Consider the following 16,724-nt stretch of genomic DNA (forward strand, 5'->3'; position numbering starts at 1 on the left):
TAAGCTACAACTCACCTGTATCTGTAAGCTACAACTGACCTGTATCTGTAAGCTACAGCTCACCTGTATCTGTAAGCTACAACTCACCTGTATCTGTAAGCTACAACTCACCTGTATCTGTAACTGTAAGCTACAACTCACCTGTATCTGTAAGCTACAACTCACCTGTATCTGTAAGCTACAACTCACCTGTATCTGTAAGCTACAACTCACCTGCATCTGTAACTGTAAGCTACAACTCACCTGCATCTGTAACTGTAAGCTACAACTCACCTGTATCTGTAAGCTACAACTCACCTGTATCTGTAAGCTACAACTCACCTGTATCTGTAACTGTAAGCTACAACTCACCTGTAACTGTAAGCTACAACTCACCTGTAACTGTAAGCTACAACTCACCTGTATCTGTAACTGTAAGCTACAACTCACCTGTATCTGTATGCTACAACTCACCTGTATCTGTAAGCTACAACTCACCTGTATCTGTAACTGTAAGCTACAACTCACCTGTATCTGTAACTGTAAGCTACAACTCACCTGTGATACTGTGCCAGTGTCCGTCACACAGGGATTCCTCAGGTGTGAAAGAGGTGGAGAATTCTCCATGACCACTGTTCACTGTGACTGTCACCTGTAGAGGACACCACAGTATACAGTCATTATACACACACACTCTTTCATTGTACAGATTATTCTGTTTGAAATGGAAGAAAACTGTCTAGGTAGCCCAATAATAATGAAAAAACACTTAGTTAAATCATACCTCTCCCTGGTTGAGGTAGAGACTGAGCTGTTGCCCAGACCCAGCATGCAACAGGAGACCAGAGTCAGACACCAGCCGTACCTCCAGCTGGACCTCTAGGTCCCGCCCTAACACCAGGCCCTCATCTAGACACAGAGACACAGAGAGATTAGTCAGTGTGCACCAGACATTACTGTTAAAATATATATTCCTTTTGTTGTGCTCTGCCCTGTTTCATAATAGTCTCTCCAAGATCCTTTTTCAGGAAATCCAGGGTCTCTTTGACAAACATTTTCAATTGCAACCAAATTATTTTAAAGGAGAGGAGAGAAGAGGAGAGGAGAGGTGGTATACTGTACATATAGCCATGTGTCCTCCCTGGGAGGAGAGGAGAGGAGAGGTGGTATACTGTACATATAGCCATGTGTCCTCTCTGGGAGGAGAGGAGAGGAGAGGAGTGGTATACTGTACATATAGCCATGTGTCCTCTCTGGGAGGAGAGGAGAGGAGAGGAGAGGTGGTATACTGTACATATAGCCATGTGTCCTCTCTGGGAGGAGAGGAGAGGTATACTGTACATATAGCCATGTGTCCTCCCTGGGAGGAGAGGAGAGGAGAGGAGAGGAGAGGAGAGGAGAGGAGAGGAGAGGAGAGGAGAGGAGAGGAGAGGAGAGGAGAGGAGAGGAGAGGAGAGGAGAGGAGAGGAGAGGAGAGGAGAGGAGAGATACTGTACATATATCTATGTGTCCTCCCTGGGAGGAGAGGAGAGGAGAGGAGAGGAGAGGAGAGGAGAGGAGAGGAGAGGAGAGGAGAGGAGAGGAGAGGAGAGGAGAGGAGAGGAGAGGAGAGGAGAGGAGAGGAGAGGAGAGGAGAGAGATGGTATACTGTACATATAGCCATGTGTCCTCCCTGGGAAGAGAAGTATGCCCCAGGCTGCAGATTGGTCTGGAAGCAGGGTACAACCCCCAGGCTAGTGGAGGGATTGGCTATGATCTGCTGATTCAGCTCCAGGTCCCTCACACAGCCCACAAACCCTCCAGGACCTGGCACCTATGTAGTGAACGAGATGTGCAGTACACCGTAAAACAGTTTCAATAAGGAATGTATTTCTCTGTACCATAGGCACCTGTGGTACACACACACACCGTAGAGAGAAACACAGAGCACCTTTAAAGCCAAGGGAGAGCATTAGGACTTTACCACTGACTGGAAGAAGCACAATGTTCATATAATAGCTATTTTTTCAATTAATCTTTCCTCGATTCCTCAAATCCTTTCTCCTCGCAATGTATTGGACCTTCTCCTCCAATAGGGAAGGAGGAGAGGGGATAGGATGAAATCAATGGAATTGCAGAAAAATGCATTTAGATAGAGTTTAAGTCTTATTCCTTGTCTCTCTACTGTGAATGTGACGCAAGGCTGTAGTACCGTGAGAAGTGAGCTGGCGACTGCTGAGGGAACTCCTCCGATGTAGAGAGGGGAACTGAGAGGGTTCTTCTCCCCTCCTGAGACCCTCTTAGACTGGGCATGGATCCCATCAACAATCAAACTGGCCTTCTCTCCCTCCCTCTTCACAAACACCTGGGGGAAGAAAAAAAACAAACAGACAGACAAAAACATGTTGCTATTACGCTGGTCTGTTACTGATGGTGCCAGGATTTAGAGCACACAAAGACACACACAGACACACACAGATACACACACACACACACACACACACAAGTCAGACACACACGAACCACAATCCCGATCTAAATCTGAATCAGGACGGAAGACAATGAGACTACAGTCTCAACGTGAGACCAGATTCACGTGCCTTCACTGATATGTGTTGAGTTCAGACAAAAAACACGTGCCATTTCCATATCAATAAACATTATTACAGTGTTCTTGGCGTGTTACTGAGGATGGTGGTAAGATAGCATGTTATTGGTTATACCACACACACACACACACACACACACGCTCACCGTGTGCCACTGTCCGTCGTTGTACTTCCTGCGCGAACGGATGCTAGTCTTCCTCTTCCCTCCGTCGACGAGGAGCAGCAGGTGTCCGTCGGAGACAGACAGCGTCATCACAGAGCTGCTACGCTGTCCTGAACCAGGCACACAGAACACCAAGCCTTCTGAAGAGTTCACACGTAGACCCATGGAGATGTGAGGCCTGTGGGGCAGAGAAGGGGACATATATACATATATACATATATACATATATACATATATATATATATATATATATATATATATATATATATATATATATATATATATATATATATTACATTCATATACAGGACATGGAACAACTATGGAAAACCTTTTTTTTTTTTTTAAAGGATTATCTTAATAAAATGACACAAAAAAAAGCATGTTTATTGAAACAGAGCCCTGTGGAGGTTGTTTAGTCCGTACTACTATTAGTTGTTACAGGGTACTGACGTCCTGCTGAAGGCCTCTGGTAGCCTGTCGTAGCGCTGGTGGCTGTGGGAGGAGCCACTGAAGTGCAGAGCTCCGACCTCCTGATTGGCTAGGTCCCCCTGGCAGGACTCCCTGGCACTGCGATTCCGCCCCCCTGAACCACCACCAACCGCAGGCTTCCTGTGTTTACCCTGTAGAGGGGGGGGGGGGGGGAGGGAGGGGGAGGGAGGGAGGGGATATGATAACTTCATCATGGAGGGTAGAGAGCAAGTGGTTCATACAGCAAGGAAAATGGAATGCAGAAATGTGGGACGAATACGGCATTTAAGGAGCTATTTAGGGACACGGATATTTAGGGACACGGCTATTGTCAGCTATAGAAGTATAATTATACTACATTATATATTGTGTACCTATGGTGTCAGCTATAGAAATATAATTATACTACATTATATAGTGTCAGCTATAGAAGTATAATTATACTACATTATATATTGTGTACCTATGGTGTCAGCTATAGAAGTATTATTATAATACATTATATATTGTGTACCTATGGTGTCAGCTATAGAAGTATTATTATAATACATTATATATTGTGTACCTATGGTGTCAGCTATAGAAGTATTATTATAATACATTATATATTGTGTTTCTGTAGCGTCAGGTACCTTAACATGCTTTTGTCGTGGGGGTGTGGCCAGGATCTGTTGAGGTTTATTGGCAGCGGGACAGGCTAGAGGAACGTTGATGTTATCGTTAGCGTTCATCAGATTCATCACCATCTGAGAAGGCTTGTCTCTGTAGAGTACAGTCATTGTAGAGGTGTTAGCCCGTTGTCATGGCTACAGTAACAGTTATAGCCCAAGTCCTACACATAGTGGTATATCACATATAGTCTTAGAAAACTAAACTTCTAATATAGCAGCAGTAGGAGCAGCGACATTGTAATCTAGCAGTAGTAGAAGCAGCAACATAATCTAGCAGCACTAGGAGCAGCAACATTATAATCTAGCAGCAGTAGGAGCAGCAACATTATAATCTAGCAGCAGTAGGAGCAGCGACATTATAATCTAGCAGTAGCAGTAGGAGCAGCAACATTATAATCTAGCAGCAGTAGGAGCAGCAACATTATAATCTAGCAGCAGTAGGAGCAGCAACATTATAATCTAGCAGCAGTAGGAGCAGCAACATTATAATCTAGCAGCAGTAGGAGCAGCAACATTATAATCTAGCAGCAGTAGGAGCAGCGACATTATAATCTAGCAGTAGCAGTAGGAGCAGCAACATTATAATCCAGCAGTAGTAGGAGCAGCAACATTGTAATCTAGCAGTAGGAGCAGCAACATTATAATCTAGCAGCAGTAGGAGCAGCAACATTGTAATCTAGCAGCAGTAGGAGCAGCAACATTGTAATCTAGCAGTAGTAGGAGCAGCAACATTATAATCTAGCAGTAGTAGAAGCAGCAACATTGTAATGCAGCAGTAGGAGCAGCAACATTATAATCTAGCAGCAGTAGGAGCAGCAACATTGTAATCTAGCAGCAGTAGTAGAAGCAGCAACATTATAATCTAGCAGTAGTAGAAGCAGCAACATTATAATCTAGCAGCAGTAGAAGCAGCAACATTATAATCTAGCAGCAGTAGGAGCAGCAACATTATAATCTAGCAGCAGTAGGAGCAGCAACATTATAATCTAGCAGCAGTAGGAGCAGCAACATTATAATCTAGCAGTAGTAGGAGCAGCAACATTATAATCTAGCAGTAGTAGGATCAGCAACATTATAATCTAGCAGCAGTAGGAGCAGCAACATTATAATCTAGCAGTAGGAGCAGTAACATTATAATCTAGCAGTAGTAGGAGCAGCAACATTATAATCTAGCAGTAGGAGCAGCAACATTATAATCTAGCAGTAGTAGTAGGAGCAACATTATAATCTAGCAGTAGTAGTAGGAACATTATAATCTAGCAGTAGGAGCAGCGACATTATAATCTAGCAGTAGGAGCAGCGACATTATAATCTAGCAGCAGTAGGAGCAGCAACATTATAATCTAGCAGTAGTAGGAGCAGCAACATTATAATCTAGCAGTAGGAGCAGCAACATTGTAATCTAGCAGTAGTAGGAGCAGCAACATTATAATCTAGCAGCAGTAGGAGCAGCGACATTGTAATCTAGCAGTAGTAGGAGCAGCAACATTATAATCTAGCAGTAGGAGCAGCAACATTATAATCTAGCAGTAGTAGGAGCAGCAACATTATAATCTAGCAGTAGTAGGAGCAGCAACATTGTAATCTAGCAGTAGGAGCAGCAACATTATAATCTAGCAGTAGTAGGAGCAGCAACATTATTATCTAGCAGTAGGAGCAGCAACATTATAATCTAGCAGTAGTAGATCCCTTATTTTCTCTGCTCGGTTTGTCCTGGTGCTAAACCCTTCTTACCTCTTGATGAACAGGTTGCTAAGACAGCCGGTGAGGTTGTTGAGGCTGTTGTCAGGTGTCCCTCCCAGGTAGACCCCTCCAGGTGACAGTGTCGCCCGGCTGCTGCCCCCTCCAACACCCGTATCCCCATTCTTCTCCAGGACGTCATCCACATAGACACGCAACCTAGACACACACACACACACACATCAGCAACACCACACAACACACAGATTGGGTTTCATGTTTCACAGCTCTTCCATTCAAAGGAGAGTACATGCCTGCATGTTGAACAGAATTTGCCAGTCATCCTTTCTGCTGTTGTAGCTGTATAGAGTTACATAATGATCATTTAGTTGGTGGATGGTAAATCCTTCCTGTTGCTGTACAGAGTTACATAATGATCATTTAGTTGGTGGATGGTAAATCCTACCTGTTGTTGTACAGAGTTACATAATGATCATTTAGTTGGTGGATGGTAAATCCTACCTGTTGTTGTATAGAGTTACATAATGATCATTTAGTTGGTGGATGGTAAATCCTACCTGTTGCTGTATAGAGTTACATAATGATCATTTAGTTGGTGGATGGTAAATCCTACCTGTTGTTGTACAGAGTTACATAATGATCATTTAGTTGGTGGATGGTAAATCCTACCTGTTGCTGTACAGAGTTATATAATGATCATTTAGTTGGTGGATGGTAAATCCTACCTGTTGTTGTATAGAGTTACATAATGATCATTTAGTTGGTGGATGGTAAATCCTACCTGTTGTTGTATAGAGTTACATAATAATCATTTAGTTGGTGGATGGTAAATCCTACCTGTTGTTGTTGCTGTATAGAGTTACATAATGATCATTTAGTTGGTGGATGGTAAATCCTACCTGTTGCTGTATAGAGTTACATAATGATCATTTAGTTGGTGGATGGTAAATCCTACCTGTTGTTGTTGCTGTTCAGAGTTACATAATGATCGTTGTCATCGTTGTAGGTCTTTTGAGTCTTCACCTCGTTGTTACCCGCCCTCACTACCACATGACCCTTATCCAGGAACACCTGGCACACTCCGTCCTGACCAGAGAACACACATTATAACCACATATTACAATCAATCACGATCCTGTAACCACAGTGAAGGTATATTTTACATTTACATTTTTACATTTTTAGTCATTTAGCAGACGCTCTTATCCAGAGCGACTTACAGTAGTGAATGCATACATTTCATACATTTTTTCCGTACTGGTCCCCCGTGGGAATTGAACCCACAACCCTGGCGTTGCAAACACCATGCTCTACCAACTGAGCCACACGGGTACGGTTAGCATATCCATCCATCTCTCTAAGAGAAGGAGAGAAAGAGATAGTGGGAGAGAGAGAGAGAGAGAGAGGGAGAGCGAGAGAGAGAGTGGGAGAGCGAGAGGGAGAGAGAGAGAGAGAGAGAGAGAGAGAGCGAGAGAGAGAGAGAGAGAGGGAGAGAGAGAGCGAGAGAGAGAGAGAGGGAGAGAGAGCGAGGAAGCTAGAGTATATAGTACCTGAGCTTGGTGGTAGAACATGAGTCCGTTCTTCTGGTCAGAACGGAAGCCAAACCCAGCGTAGAAGTTGTTCCTGAGACCAGGGATGCTGTCTGGAGACAAGTCCAGGTAACTCTGGCCTGAGAAGTGGGCCTCACGGGCCACCTGACACAACAACACAAGGTTGTACGAGATCTTCAGTTTCTTGGCATATATCTTGCATGGAATAGCCTTCATTTCTCAGAACAAGAATAGACTGACGAGTTCCAGAAGAAAGTTTTTGGTTTCTGGCCATTTTGAGCCTGTAAACGAACCCACAAATGCAGATGCTCCAGATACTCAGCTAGTCTAAAGAAGACCAGTTTTATTGGTTCTTTAATCAGAACAACAGTTTTCAGCTGTGCTAACATAATTGCAAAAAGGTTTTCTAATAATCAATTAGCCTTTTAAAATGATAAACTTGGATTAGCTAACACAACGTGCCATTGGAACACAGAAGTGATGGTTGCTGATAATGGGCCTCTGTACGCCTATGTAGATATTCCATTAAAAATCAGCCGTTTCCAGCTACAAAAGTCATTTACAACATTAACAATGTCTACACTGTATTTCTGATCAATTTGATGTTATTTTAATGGACACATGTTTTGGGGCTTTTCTTTCAAAAACAAGGACATTTCTAAGTGACCCCAAACTTTTGAAGTGTAACATGTGTGTATATATACTGCTCAAAAAAATAAAGGGAACACTTAAACAACACATCCTAGATCTGAATGAAAGAAATAATCTTATTAAATAGTTTTTTCTTTACATAGTTGAATGTGCTGACAACAAAATCACACAAAAACAATCAATGGAAATCCAATTTATCAACCCATGGAGGTCTGGATTTGGAGTCACACTCAAAATTAAAGTGGAAAACCACACTACAGGCTGATCCAACTTTGATGTAATGTCCTTAAAACAAGTCAAAATGAGGCTCAGTAGTGTGTGTGGCCTCCACGTGCCTGTATGACCTCCCTACAACGCCTGGGCATGCTCCTGATGAGGTGGCGGATGGTCTCCTGAGGGATCTCCTCCCAGACCTGGACTAAAGCATCTGCCAATTCCTGGACAGTCTGTGGTGCAACGTGACGTTGGTGGATGGAGCGAGACATGATGTCCCAGATGTGCTCAATTGGATTCAGGTCTGGGGAACGGGCGGGCCAGTCCATTGCATCAATGCCTTCCTCTTGCAGGAACTGCTGACACACTCCAGCCACATGAGGTCTAGCATTGTCTTGCATTAGGAGGAACCCAGGGACAACCGCACCAGCATATGGTCTCACAAAGGGTCTGAGGATCTCATCTCAGTACCTAATGGCAGTCAGGCTACCTCTGGTGAGCACATGGAGGGCTGTGCGGCCCCCCAAAGAAATGCCACCCCACACCATGACTGACCCACCGCCAAACCGGTCATGCTGGAGGATGTTGCCCTCCTACGACCTCCTCCACGTCTCCTGATGTACTGGCCTGTCTCCTGGTAGCGCCTCCATGCTCTGGACACTACGCTGACAGACACAGCAAACCTTCTTGCCACAGCTTCAGCCATCCTGGATGAGCTGCACTACCTGAGCCACTTGTGTGGGTTGTAGACTCCGTCTCATGCTACCACTAGAGTGAAAGCACCGCCAGCATTCAAAAGTGACCAAAACATCAGCCAGGAAGCATAGGAACTGAGAAGTGGTCTGTGGTCCCCACCAGCAGAACCACTCCTTTATTGGGGGTGTCTTGCTAATTGCCTATAATTTCCACCTGTTGTCTATTCCATTTGCACAACAGCATGTGAAATGTATTGTCAATCAGTGTTGCTTCCTAAGTGGACAGTTTGATTTCACAGAAGTGTGATTGACTTGGAGTTACATTGTGTTGTTTAAGTGTTCCCTTTATTTTTTTGAGCAGTATATATATATACACACACTAACCAGTAGGTCGTTGGCACAGCCGTAGCTGACCCCAGAGCTGGCCATCCTCTTCAGGTCGATGTGAGAATTCATGGCCTTGACGTTCCTAAAACAGCCCTTCAGAGAGCCCTGGCGAGGGAACAGGGCCTTCAGGCTGGAGGGAGAAAAATACAATATTATTATGTTAATGCCCTTCTTAGAGAGGATGCTAAGAAACTGTTAGTGTGTGTGTGTGTGTGTGTGTGTGTGTGTGTGTGTGTGTGTGTGTGTGTGTGTGTGTGTGTGTGTGTGTGTGTGTGTGTGTGTGTGTGTGTGTTTGCTTGTGTTCCTCTCTGTGTGTGTGCGTGTTTGCGTTCCTGTGTGTGTGCATGTACAGTACCAGTCAAAAGTTTGGACACACCTACTAATTTTCTACATTGTAGGTTTGCGCTTAGTGGGACTATCATTTGTTTTTCAACAGGACAATGACCCAAAACACACCTCCAGGCTGTGTAAGGGCTATTTGATCAAGAAGGAGAGTGATGGAGTGCTGCATCAGATGACCTGGCCTCCACAATCTCCCAACCTCAACCAAATTGAGATGGTTTGGGATGAGTTGGACTGCAGAGTGAAGGAAAAACAGCCAACAAGTGCTCAGCATATGTGGGAACTCCTTCAAGACATTTGGAAAAGCATTCCCGGTGAAGATGGTTGAGAGAATGCCAAGAGTGTGCAAAGCTGTCATCAAGGCAAAGGGTGGCTACTTCGAATAATCTCAAATATAAAATATATTTTGATTTGTTTAACACCTTTTTTTTGTTACTACATGTTTCCATATGTATTATTTAATAGTTTTGATGTCTTCACTATTATTCTACAATGTAGAAAATAGTACAAAATTAAGAAAAACCCTGGAATGAGTAGTTGTGTCTAAACTTTAGACTGGTACTGTATGTGTGCATGTGTCTAACCTTTCAGGCATCTTGTCCTCGGGGACTCCGGCCAGGTAGTAGTTGCCTTCGAAGCGCGGCAGGGGCGCGGTGAAGACGTAGTTGAGGAGGGTTTGGCGGTTGTTCCTCACCACAACACGCGTAGTCGTATCGTAGAGGAGGATAATCTCCAACTACACAGGAACACAAACACCCGAACGTAACACTCACACAGTAACTTACAACACAAACACCAAACTTTCCAACTTTATTACTTAAAGTAAAATAAACTTAAGAACGGGAAGCATAGAAATAACGCACATAGAACACATCTACCGCTTCTTAGACTTACTTTCAATGAGAATAACAGATCTATAACTCACATTTCTATGTGAATTTGGTCGGGTCTTCCAAAAGTGACATATTGCAGCTTTAACACTGGCTACAGTATACACAGTATAATGTTTCTTACAGATTTGGGTTCAGCGTCGCTGATCTTGAGGTAAGGGGAGTCTGAATCCTTAGGCTCCAGCTCCTGTAGAGAACCAGTGACGTCATAGAAGACCCTGAGACGTCCCTGACGCACCGCCAAGCACAGGAACTTCTCCTGATGGGGTCAAATACACAGACAGGTTAAAACAGGAAGCTACAAGGCATCAATACACAGACAGGTTAAAACAGGAAGCTACAAGGCATCAATACACAGACAGGTTAAAACAGGAAGCAACAAGGCATCAATACACAGACAGGTTAAAACAGGAAGCTACAGGGCATCAATACACAGACAGGTTAAAACAGGAAGCTACAGGGCATCAATACACAGACAGGTTAAAACAGGAAGCTACAGGGCATCAATACACAGACAGGTTAAAACAGGAAGCAACAAGGCATCAATACACAGACAGGTTAAAACAGGAAGCTACAGGGCATCAATACACAGACAGGTTAAAACAGGAAGCTACAAGGCATCAATACACAGACAGGTTAAAACAGGAAGCTACAAGTCATCAATACACAGACAGGTTAAAACAGGAAGCAACAAGGCATCAATACACAGACAGGTTAAAACAGGAAGCTACAGGGCATCAATACACAGACAGGTTAAAACAGGAAGCTACAAGGCATCAATACACAGACAGGTTAAAACAGGAAGCTACAGGGCATCAATACACAGACAGGTTAAAACAGGAAGCTACAGGGCATCAATACACAGACAGGTTAAAACAGGAAGCAACAAGGCATCAATACACAGACAGGTTAAAACAGGAAGCAACAAGGCATCAATACACAGACAGGTTAAAACAGGAAGCAACATGGCATCAATACACAGACAGGTTAAAACAGGAAGCTACAGGGCATCAATACACAGACAGGTTAAAACAGGAAGCTACAAGGCATCAATACACAGACAGGTTAAAACAGGAAGCTACAGGGCATCAATACACAGACAGGTTAAAACAGGACGCTACAAGGCATCAATACACAGACAGGTTAAAACAGGAAGCAACAAGGCATCAATACACAGACAGGTTAAAACAGGAAGCTACAGGGCATCAATACACAGACAGGTTAAAACAGGAAGCTACAGGGCATCAATACACAGACAGGTTAAAACAGGAAGCAACAAGGCATCAATACACAGACAGGTTAAAACAGGAAGCTACAGGGCATCAATACACAGACAGGTTAAAACAGGAAGCTACAAGGCATCAATACACAGACAGGTTAAAACAGGAAGCAACAAGGCATCAATACACAGACAGGTTAAAACAGGAAGCTACAGGGCATCAATACACAGACAGGTTAAAACAGGAAGCAACAAGGCATCAATACACAGACAGGTTAAAACAGGAAGCAACATGGCATCAATACACAGACAGGTTAAAACAGGAAGCTACAGGGCATCAATACACAGACAGGTTAAAACAGGAAGCTACAAGGCATCAATACACAGACAGGTTAAAACAGGAAGCTACAGGGCATCAATGCACAGACAGGTTAAAACAGGACGCTACAAGGCATCAATACACAGACAGGTTAAAACAGGAAGCAACAAGGCATCAATACACAGACAGGTTAAAACAGGAAGCTACAGGGCATCAATAGACAGACAGGTTAAAACAGGAAGCTACAGGGCATCAATACACAGACAGGTTAAAACAGGAAGCTACAAGGCATCAATACACAGACAGGTTAAAACAGGAAGCAACATGGCCTCAATACACACAGACAGGTTAAAACAGGAAGCTACAAGGCATCAATACACAGACAGGTTAAAACAGGAAGCTACAAGGCATCAATACACTGGCTAAGTCCTGACTCTCCACCTTTCCCTTGAAGTGTGCACTAGCAAACTTTCTCGCATGGTTACACCAATCCAATGCTTTTAAATCCATGACGGGCAGTATCCAACTGAATCAGGCCCCAGTGTTAACAGTCTGTAGTTACAGTATAGTATAATACTATGGTACACAGCAGTTATTTTGTATACAGCAGTATTGTGTGTCTAAGAAATGTTTTCCCTCTGGGACATTACAGTTAAAAAAATAAAAAATGTATTTATTATATCTTTATTTAACTAGGCAAGTCAGTTAAGAACAAATTCTTATTTTCATTGATGGCCTAGGAACAGTGGGTTACCTGCCTTGATCAGGGGCAGAACGACAGATTTTTACCTTGTCAGCTCGGGGATTCGATCTTGCAACCTTTCGGGTACAAGTCCAACTCTCTAACCACTAGGCTACCTGCTGCCCCTGTTAATCCTATCATATCCAGTGCTAAACACTGAGAACATATATTTTCACGCCAGTATAGTGATCTTGAGACTTAAACCCCAGCAGCAGTAGTATAACCTCTGACCTGGCTGAGGAGCATGAGCAAGATGCCGTTGTGACTCATCAGTTTAACTTCCTGTTCAAAGCGTTGCATCTTCCCTGTATCCTCCTTCAAGGTGACCTCAGCATAACCCGTCCCGTCAAAGTAGGCTGCGTCGTTCACCCACTGCTGGGTCAACACTGGCTTAGTTCTGACGGACAGAGAATAACACGTCACTAACACGCCAAACAATAGCACAATATTCACAGACAATTCATACACATTTTTTTTTTGTGTCAAATGCTTTGTACATGGGTTTTGCTAGCTGACCGTGAACTAGGCCATAGACAGCAAATGAAAAGATCATAATAATTCTATAAATGTTGATCTTTTTATTGGGGATATAAACTATAGCTAACAGATACAGAAGTCCACACACGGCGGTTTGGGGCTCTTGTTAGTATTCAGTGCTGAGCGCTCCAGCCATAGAGATAAGATGTAACGGTCGGCTAGCGGTCCCACCTTCCACATGGTTTCTCCTCGGTGGTGTTGAGTTGGAAGATGTTCTCAAAGTTATAGAGACTGAGCACCTCCTCATTCAGGGTCTCCAGCTCAATACAACCCTTGAAGTTGGGCAGCTGTAGCTGGAGAGGGGGCTGAGAGAAGAACAGAGAGGAAGAGATATTACTAAGGGGCTGAGAGAAGAACAGAGAGGAAGAGATGTTACTAAGGGGCTGAGAGAAGAACAGAGAGACAGAGATGTTACTAAGGGGCTGAGAGAAGAACAGAGAGACAGAGATGTTACTAAGGGGCTGAGAGAAGAACAGAGAGATATGGGTTACTAAATGAGCTGAGAGAAGCTAGAGAGATATATGGGTTTCTGAAGGAGCTGAGAGAAGCTAGAGAGATATATGGGTTTCTGAAGGAGCTGAGAGAAGCTAGAGAGATATGGGTTACTGAATGAGCTGAGAGAAGCTAGAGAGATATATGGGTTAGTGAATGAGCTGAGAGAAGCTAGAGAGATATGGGTTACTAAATGAGCTGAGAGAAGCTAGAGAGATATATGGGTTTCTGAAGGAGCTGAGAGAAGCTAGAGAGATATGGGTTACTGAAGGAGCTGAGAGAAGCTAGAGAGATATATGGGTTACTAAAGGAGCTGAGAGAAGCTAGATATATATATATGGGTTACTGAAGGAGCTGAGAGAAGCTAGAGAGATATATGGGTTACTAAAGGAGCTGAGAGAAGCTAGAGAGATATATGGGTTACTGAATGAGCTGAGAGAAGCTAGAGAGATATATGGGTTACTGAAGGAGCTGAGAGAAACTAGAGAGATATATGGGTTACTTATGAAGCTGAGCGAGTAAACAGATCTATGAGTTACTAACAATAGAGATACACTAAATATATACACAAAAGTATGTGGACACCCCTTCAAATTAGTGGATTTGGCTATTTCAGGACACCTATTGCTGACAGGTGTATAAAATCGAGCACACAGCCATGCAATCTCCATAGACAAACATTTGCCTTACTGAAGAGCTCAGTGACTTTCAACGTGACACCGTCATTGGATAACACCTTCCCAACAAGTCAGTTCGTCCAATTTCTGCCCTGCTAGAGCTGCCCCGGTCAACTGTAAGTGCTGTTATAGTGAAGTGGAAACGTCTAGGAGCAGCAACGGCTCAGCCGCGAAGTGGTAGATTACACAAGTTCAGAGAATGGGACCAGTGAGTGCTCAAGGGCGTAACGTGTAAAAAAAATCATCTGTCCTCGGTTGCAACACTCACTATCGATTTTCAAACTGCCTCTGGAAGCAACGTCAGCACAATAACTGTTTGTCGGGAGCTTCATGAAATGGGTTTCCATGGCTGAGCAGCCGCACACAAGCCTAAGATCACCATGCGCAATGCCAAGCGTCGGCTGGAGTGGTGTAAAGCAGATGCCAGAAGAACGCTACCTGCCCAATGCATAGTGCCAACTGTAAAGTTTGGTGGAAGAGGAATAATGGTCTGGGGCTGTTTTTCATGGTTCAGGCTCCTCCAGTGAAGGGAAATCTTAACGCTACAGGATACAATTACATTCTGGACGATTCTGTGCTTCCAACTTTGTGGCAACAGTTTGGGGAAGGCCCTTTCCTGTTTCAGCATGACAATGCCCCTGTGCACAAAGCGAGGTCCATACAGAAATGGTTTTACGAGATCGGTGTGGAAGAACTTGACTGGCCTGCACAAAGCCCTGACCCCAACGAACACCTTTGGGATGAATTGGAACGCGAGCCAGGCCTAATCGCCCATCACTGCCACGACTTCACTGATGCTCTTGTGTCTGAATGGAAGCAAGTCCCCGCAGCAATGTTCCAACATCTAGTGGAAAGCCTTCCCAGAAGAGTGGAGGCTGTTATAGCAGCAAAGGAGGGACCAACTCCATATTAATGTCCATGATTTTGGAATGAGATGATCGACGAGCAGGTGTCCACATACTTTTGGTCATTTTGTGTATAAGGGAGAAACTACAGGTCTACTGTATGTTTGGTATAACCACTGTATATCTACGAAAGGCTGTGGATACATTGTGGTCCTTTGGACACACACACACACACACACACACACACACACACACACACACACACACACACACACACACACACACACACACACACACACACACAGACACACACACACACACACACACAGCTCCCTCTCACCGTGAATGTGTCAGGGTGCCCTCCCACATAGAACACAGTCTCTTCAGTCTGGAGGTTGAGCAGTCCGCTGTCCCCTCCTGCCTCCACCACAGCCTTGGTCACCCTGGTCTCCGAAGTCATGGCCATCTGGCCGTACTGAAGGATCCTGTAGAGAGAGGAAGAGAGAAACAGAGAGAGAGGAAGAGAGAAACAGAGAGAGAGGAAGAGAGACACAGAGAGAGAGGAAGAGAGAAACAGAGAGAGAGGAAGAGAGAAACAGAGAGAGAGGAAGAGAGAAACAGAGAGAGAGGAAGAGAGACAGACAGAGAGAGAGGAAGAGAGAAACAGAGAGAGAGGAAGAGAGAAACAGAGAGAGAGGAAGAGAGAAACAGAGAGAGAGGAAGAGAGAAACAGAGAGAGAGGAAGAGAGAAACAGAGAGAGAGGAAGAGAGAAACAGAGAGAGAGGAAGAGAGAAACAGAGAGAGAGGAAGAGAGAAACAGAGAGAGAGGAAGAGAGAAACAGAGAGAGAGGAAGAGAGAAACAGAGAGAGAGGAAGAGAGAAACAGAGAGAGAGGAAGAGAGAAACAGAGAGAGAGGAAGAGAGACAGACAGAGACAGACAGAGACAGAGACAGCGAGAGAGAGAGACAGAGAGAGAGAGTGGTATTAGTAGTATTTATTAAGATCCCCAAGGCAGCGGCAACTCTTCCTGGGGTCCAAACAGGAAACAGAAATACAACAAATAGAATACATCAAATTACATTAACAAGTCATCTAGCAGAAGGCTCCCATCCAGAGCGACCCACAGCTAGTGCATTCATCTCAAGATAGCCAGTTGAGACAACTACATATCACACTCGTATCACAACTACATATCACACTCGTACCACAACTATGTATCACATAAAACACAATACATAATACCTAAAAATGCCTGTGTCTCTTCACAGTCCCAATCTCTCCTCAACAAGGAGCCAGGACAGATTGGCATGTATTTCGTTGACAATCGCCCTCTGTGTACATCTAAGTGCAATACGTGCTCTTCTGTTTTGCACCAACTGCAACTTACCTACGTCTGTCTTTTCCTCACCTGACCCACAACTGGACAGTAGTCCAGGTGCGACAAAACTAGGGCCTGTAGGACCTGTCTGGTTGACTGAGATATCAAGAAAGTAGACCAAAGCACTCTTCACATTTTAGCATCCATTGATTGTACAATATTCAGACCCCTTGACTTATTCCACATTTTGTTAGGTTACAGCCTTATTCTAA

General features: G+C 44.1%; 1 protein-coding gene across 1 annotated transcript in view; it reads right to left on the reverse strand.

The window, feature by feature from the left end:
* The window catches only part of LOC106572912 (laminin subunit alpha-5), a 292,659-nt gene that overhangs the window by 66,657 nt on the left and 209,278 nt on the right, over positions 1-16,724 (reverse strand). Inside the window, exons 62-77 of the mRNA XM_082962271.1 lie at positions 15,473-15,617; positions 13,290-13,423; positions 12,813-12,978; positions 10,426-10,560; positions 9,996-10,147; positions 9,067-9,199; positions 7,124-7,267; positions 6,529-6,659; positions 5,607-5,771; positions 3,834-3,963; positions 3,184-3,353; positions 2,713-2,908; positions 2,171-2,323; positions 1,633-1,792; positions 764-888; positions 538-631 (exon numbers count right to left, since the gene is read on the reverse strand). Of these exons, the coding sequence (XP_082818397.1) occupies positions 538-631; positions 764-888; positions 1,633-1,792; positions 2,171-2,323; positions 2,713-2,908; positions 3,184-3,353; positions 3,834-3,963; positions 5,607-5,771; positions 6,529-6,659; positions 7,124-7,267; positions 9,067-9,199; positions 9,996-10,147; positions 10,426-10,560; positions 12,813-12,978; positions 13,290-13,423; positions 15,473-15,617 (2,333 nt within the window). The remainder of the gene's footprint in view (positions 1-537; positions 632-763; positions 889-1,632; positions 1,793-2,170; positions 2,324-2,712; positions 2,909-3,183; positions 3,354-3,833; positions 3,964-5,606; positions 5,772-6,528; positions 6,660-7,123; positions 7,268-9,066; positions 9,200-9,995; positions 10,148-10,425; positions 10,561-12,812; positions 12,979-13,289; positions 13,424-15,472; positions 15,618-16,724) is intronic.

This window comes from Salmo salar, chromosome 15 (genome assembly GCF_965601325.2).
Source record: "Salmo salar chromosome 15, fSalSal1, whole genome shotgun sequence".
Classification (NCBI taxonomy): Eukaryota; Metazoa; Chordata; class Actinopteri; order Salmoniformes; family Salmonidae; genus Salmo; species Salmo salar.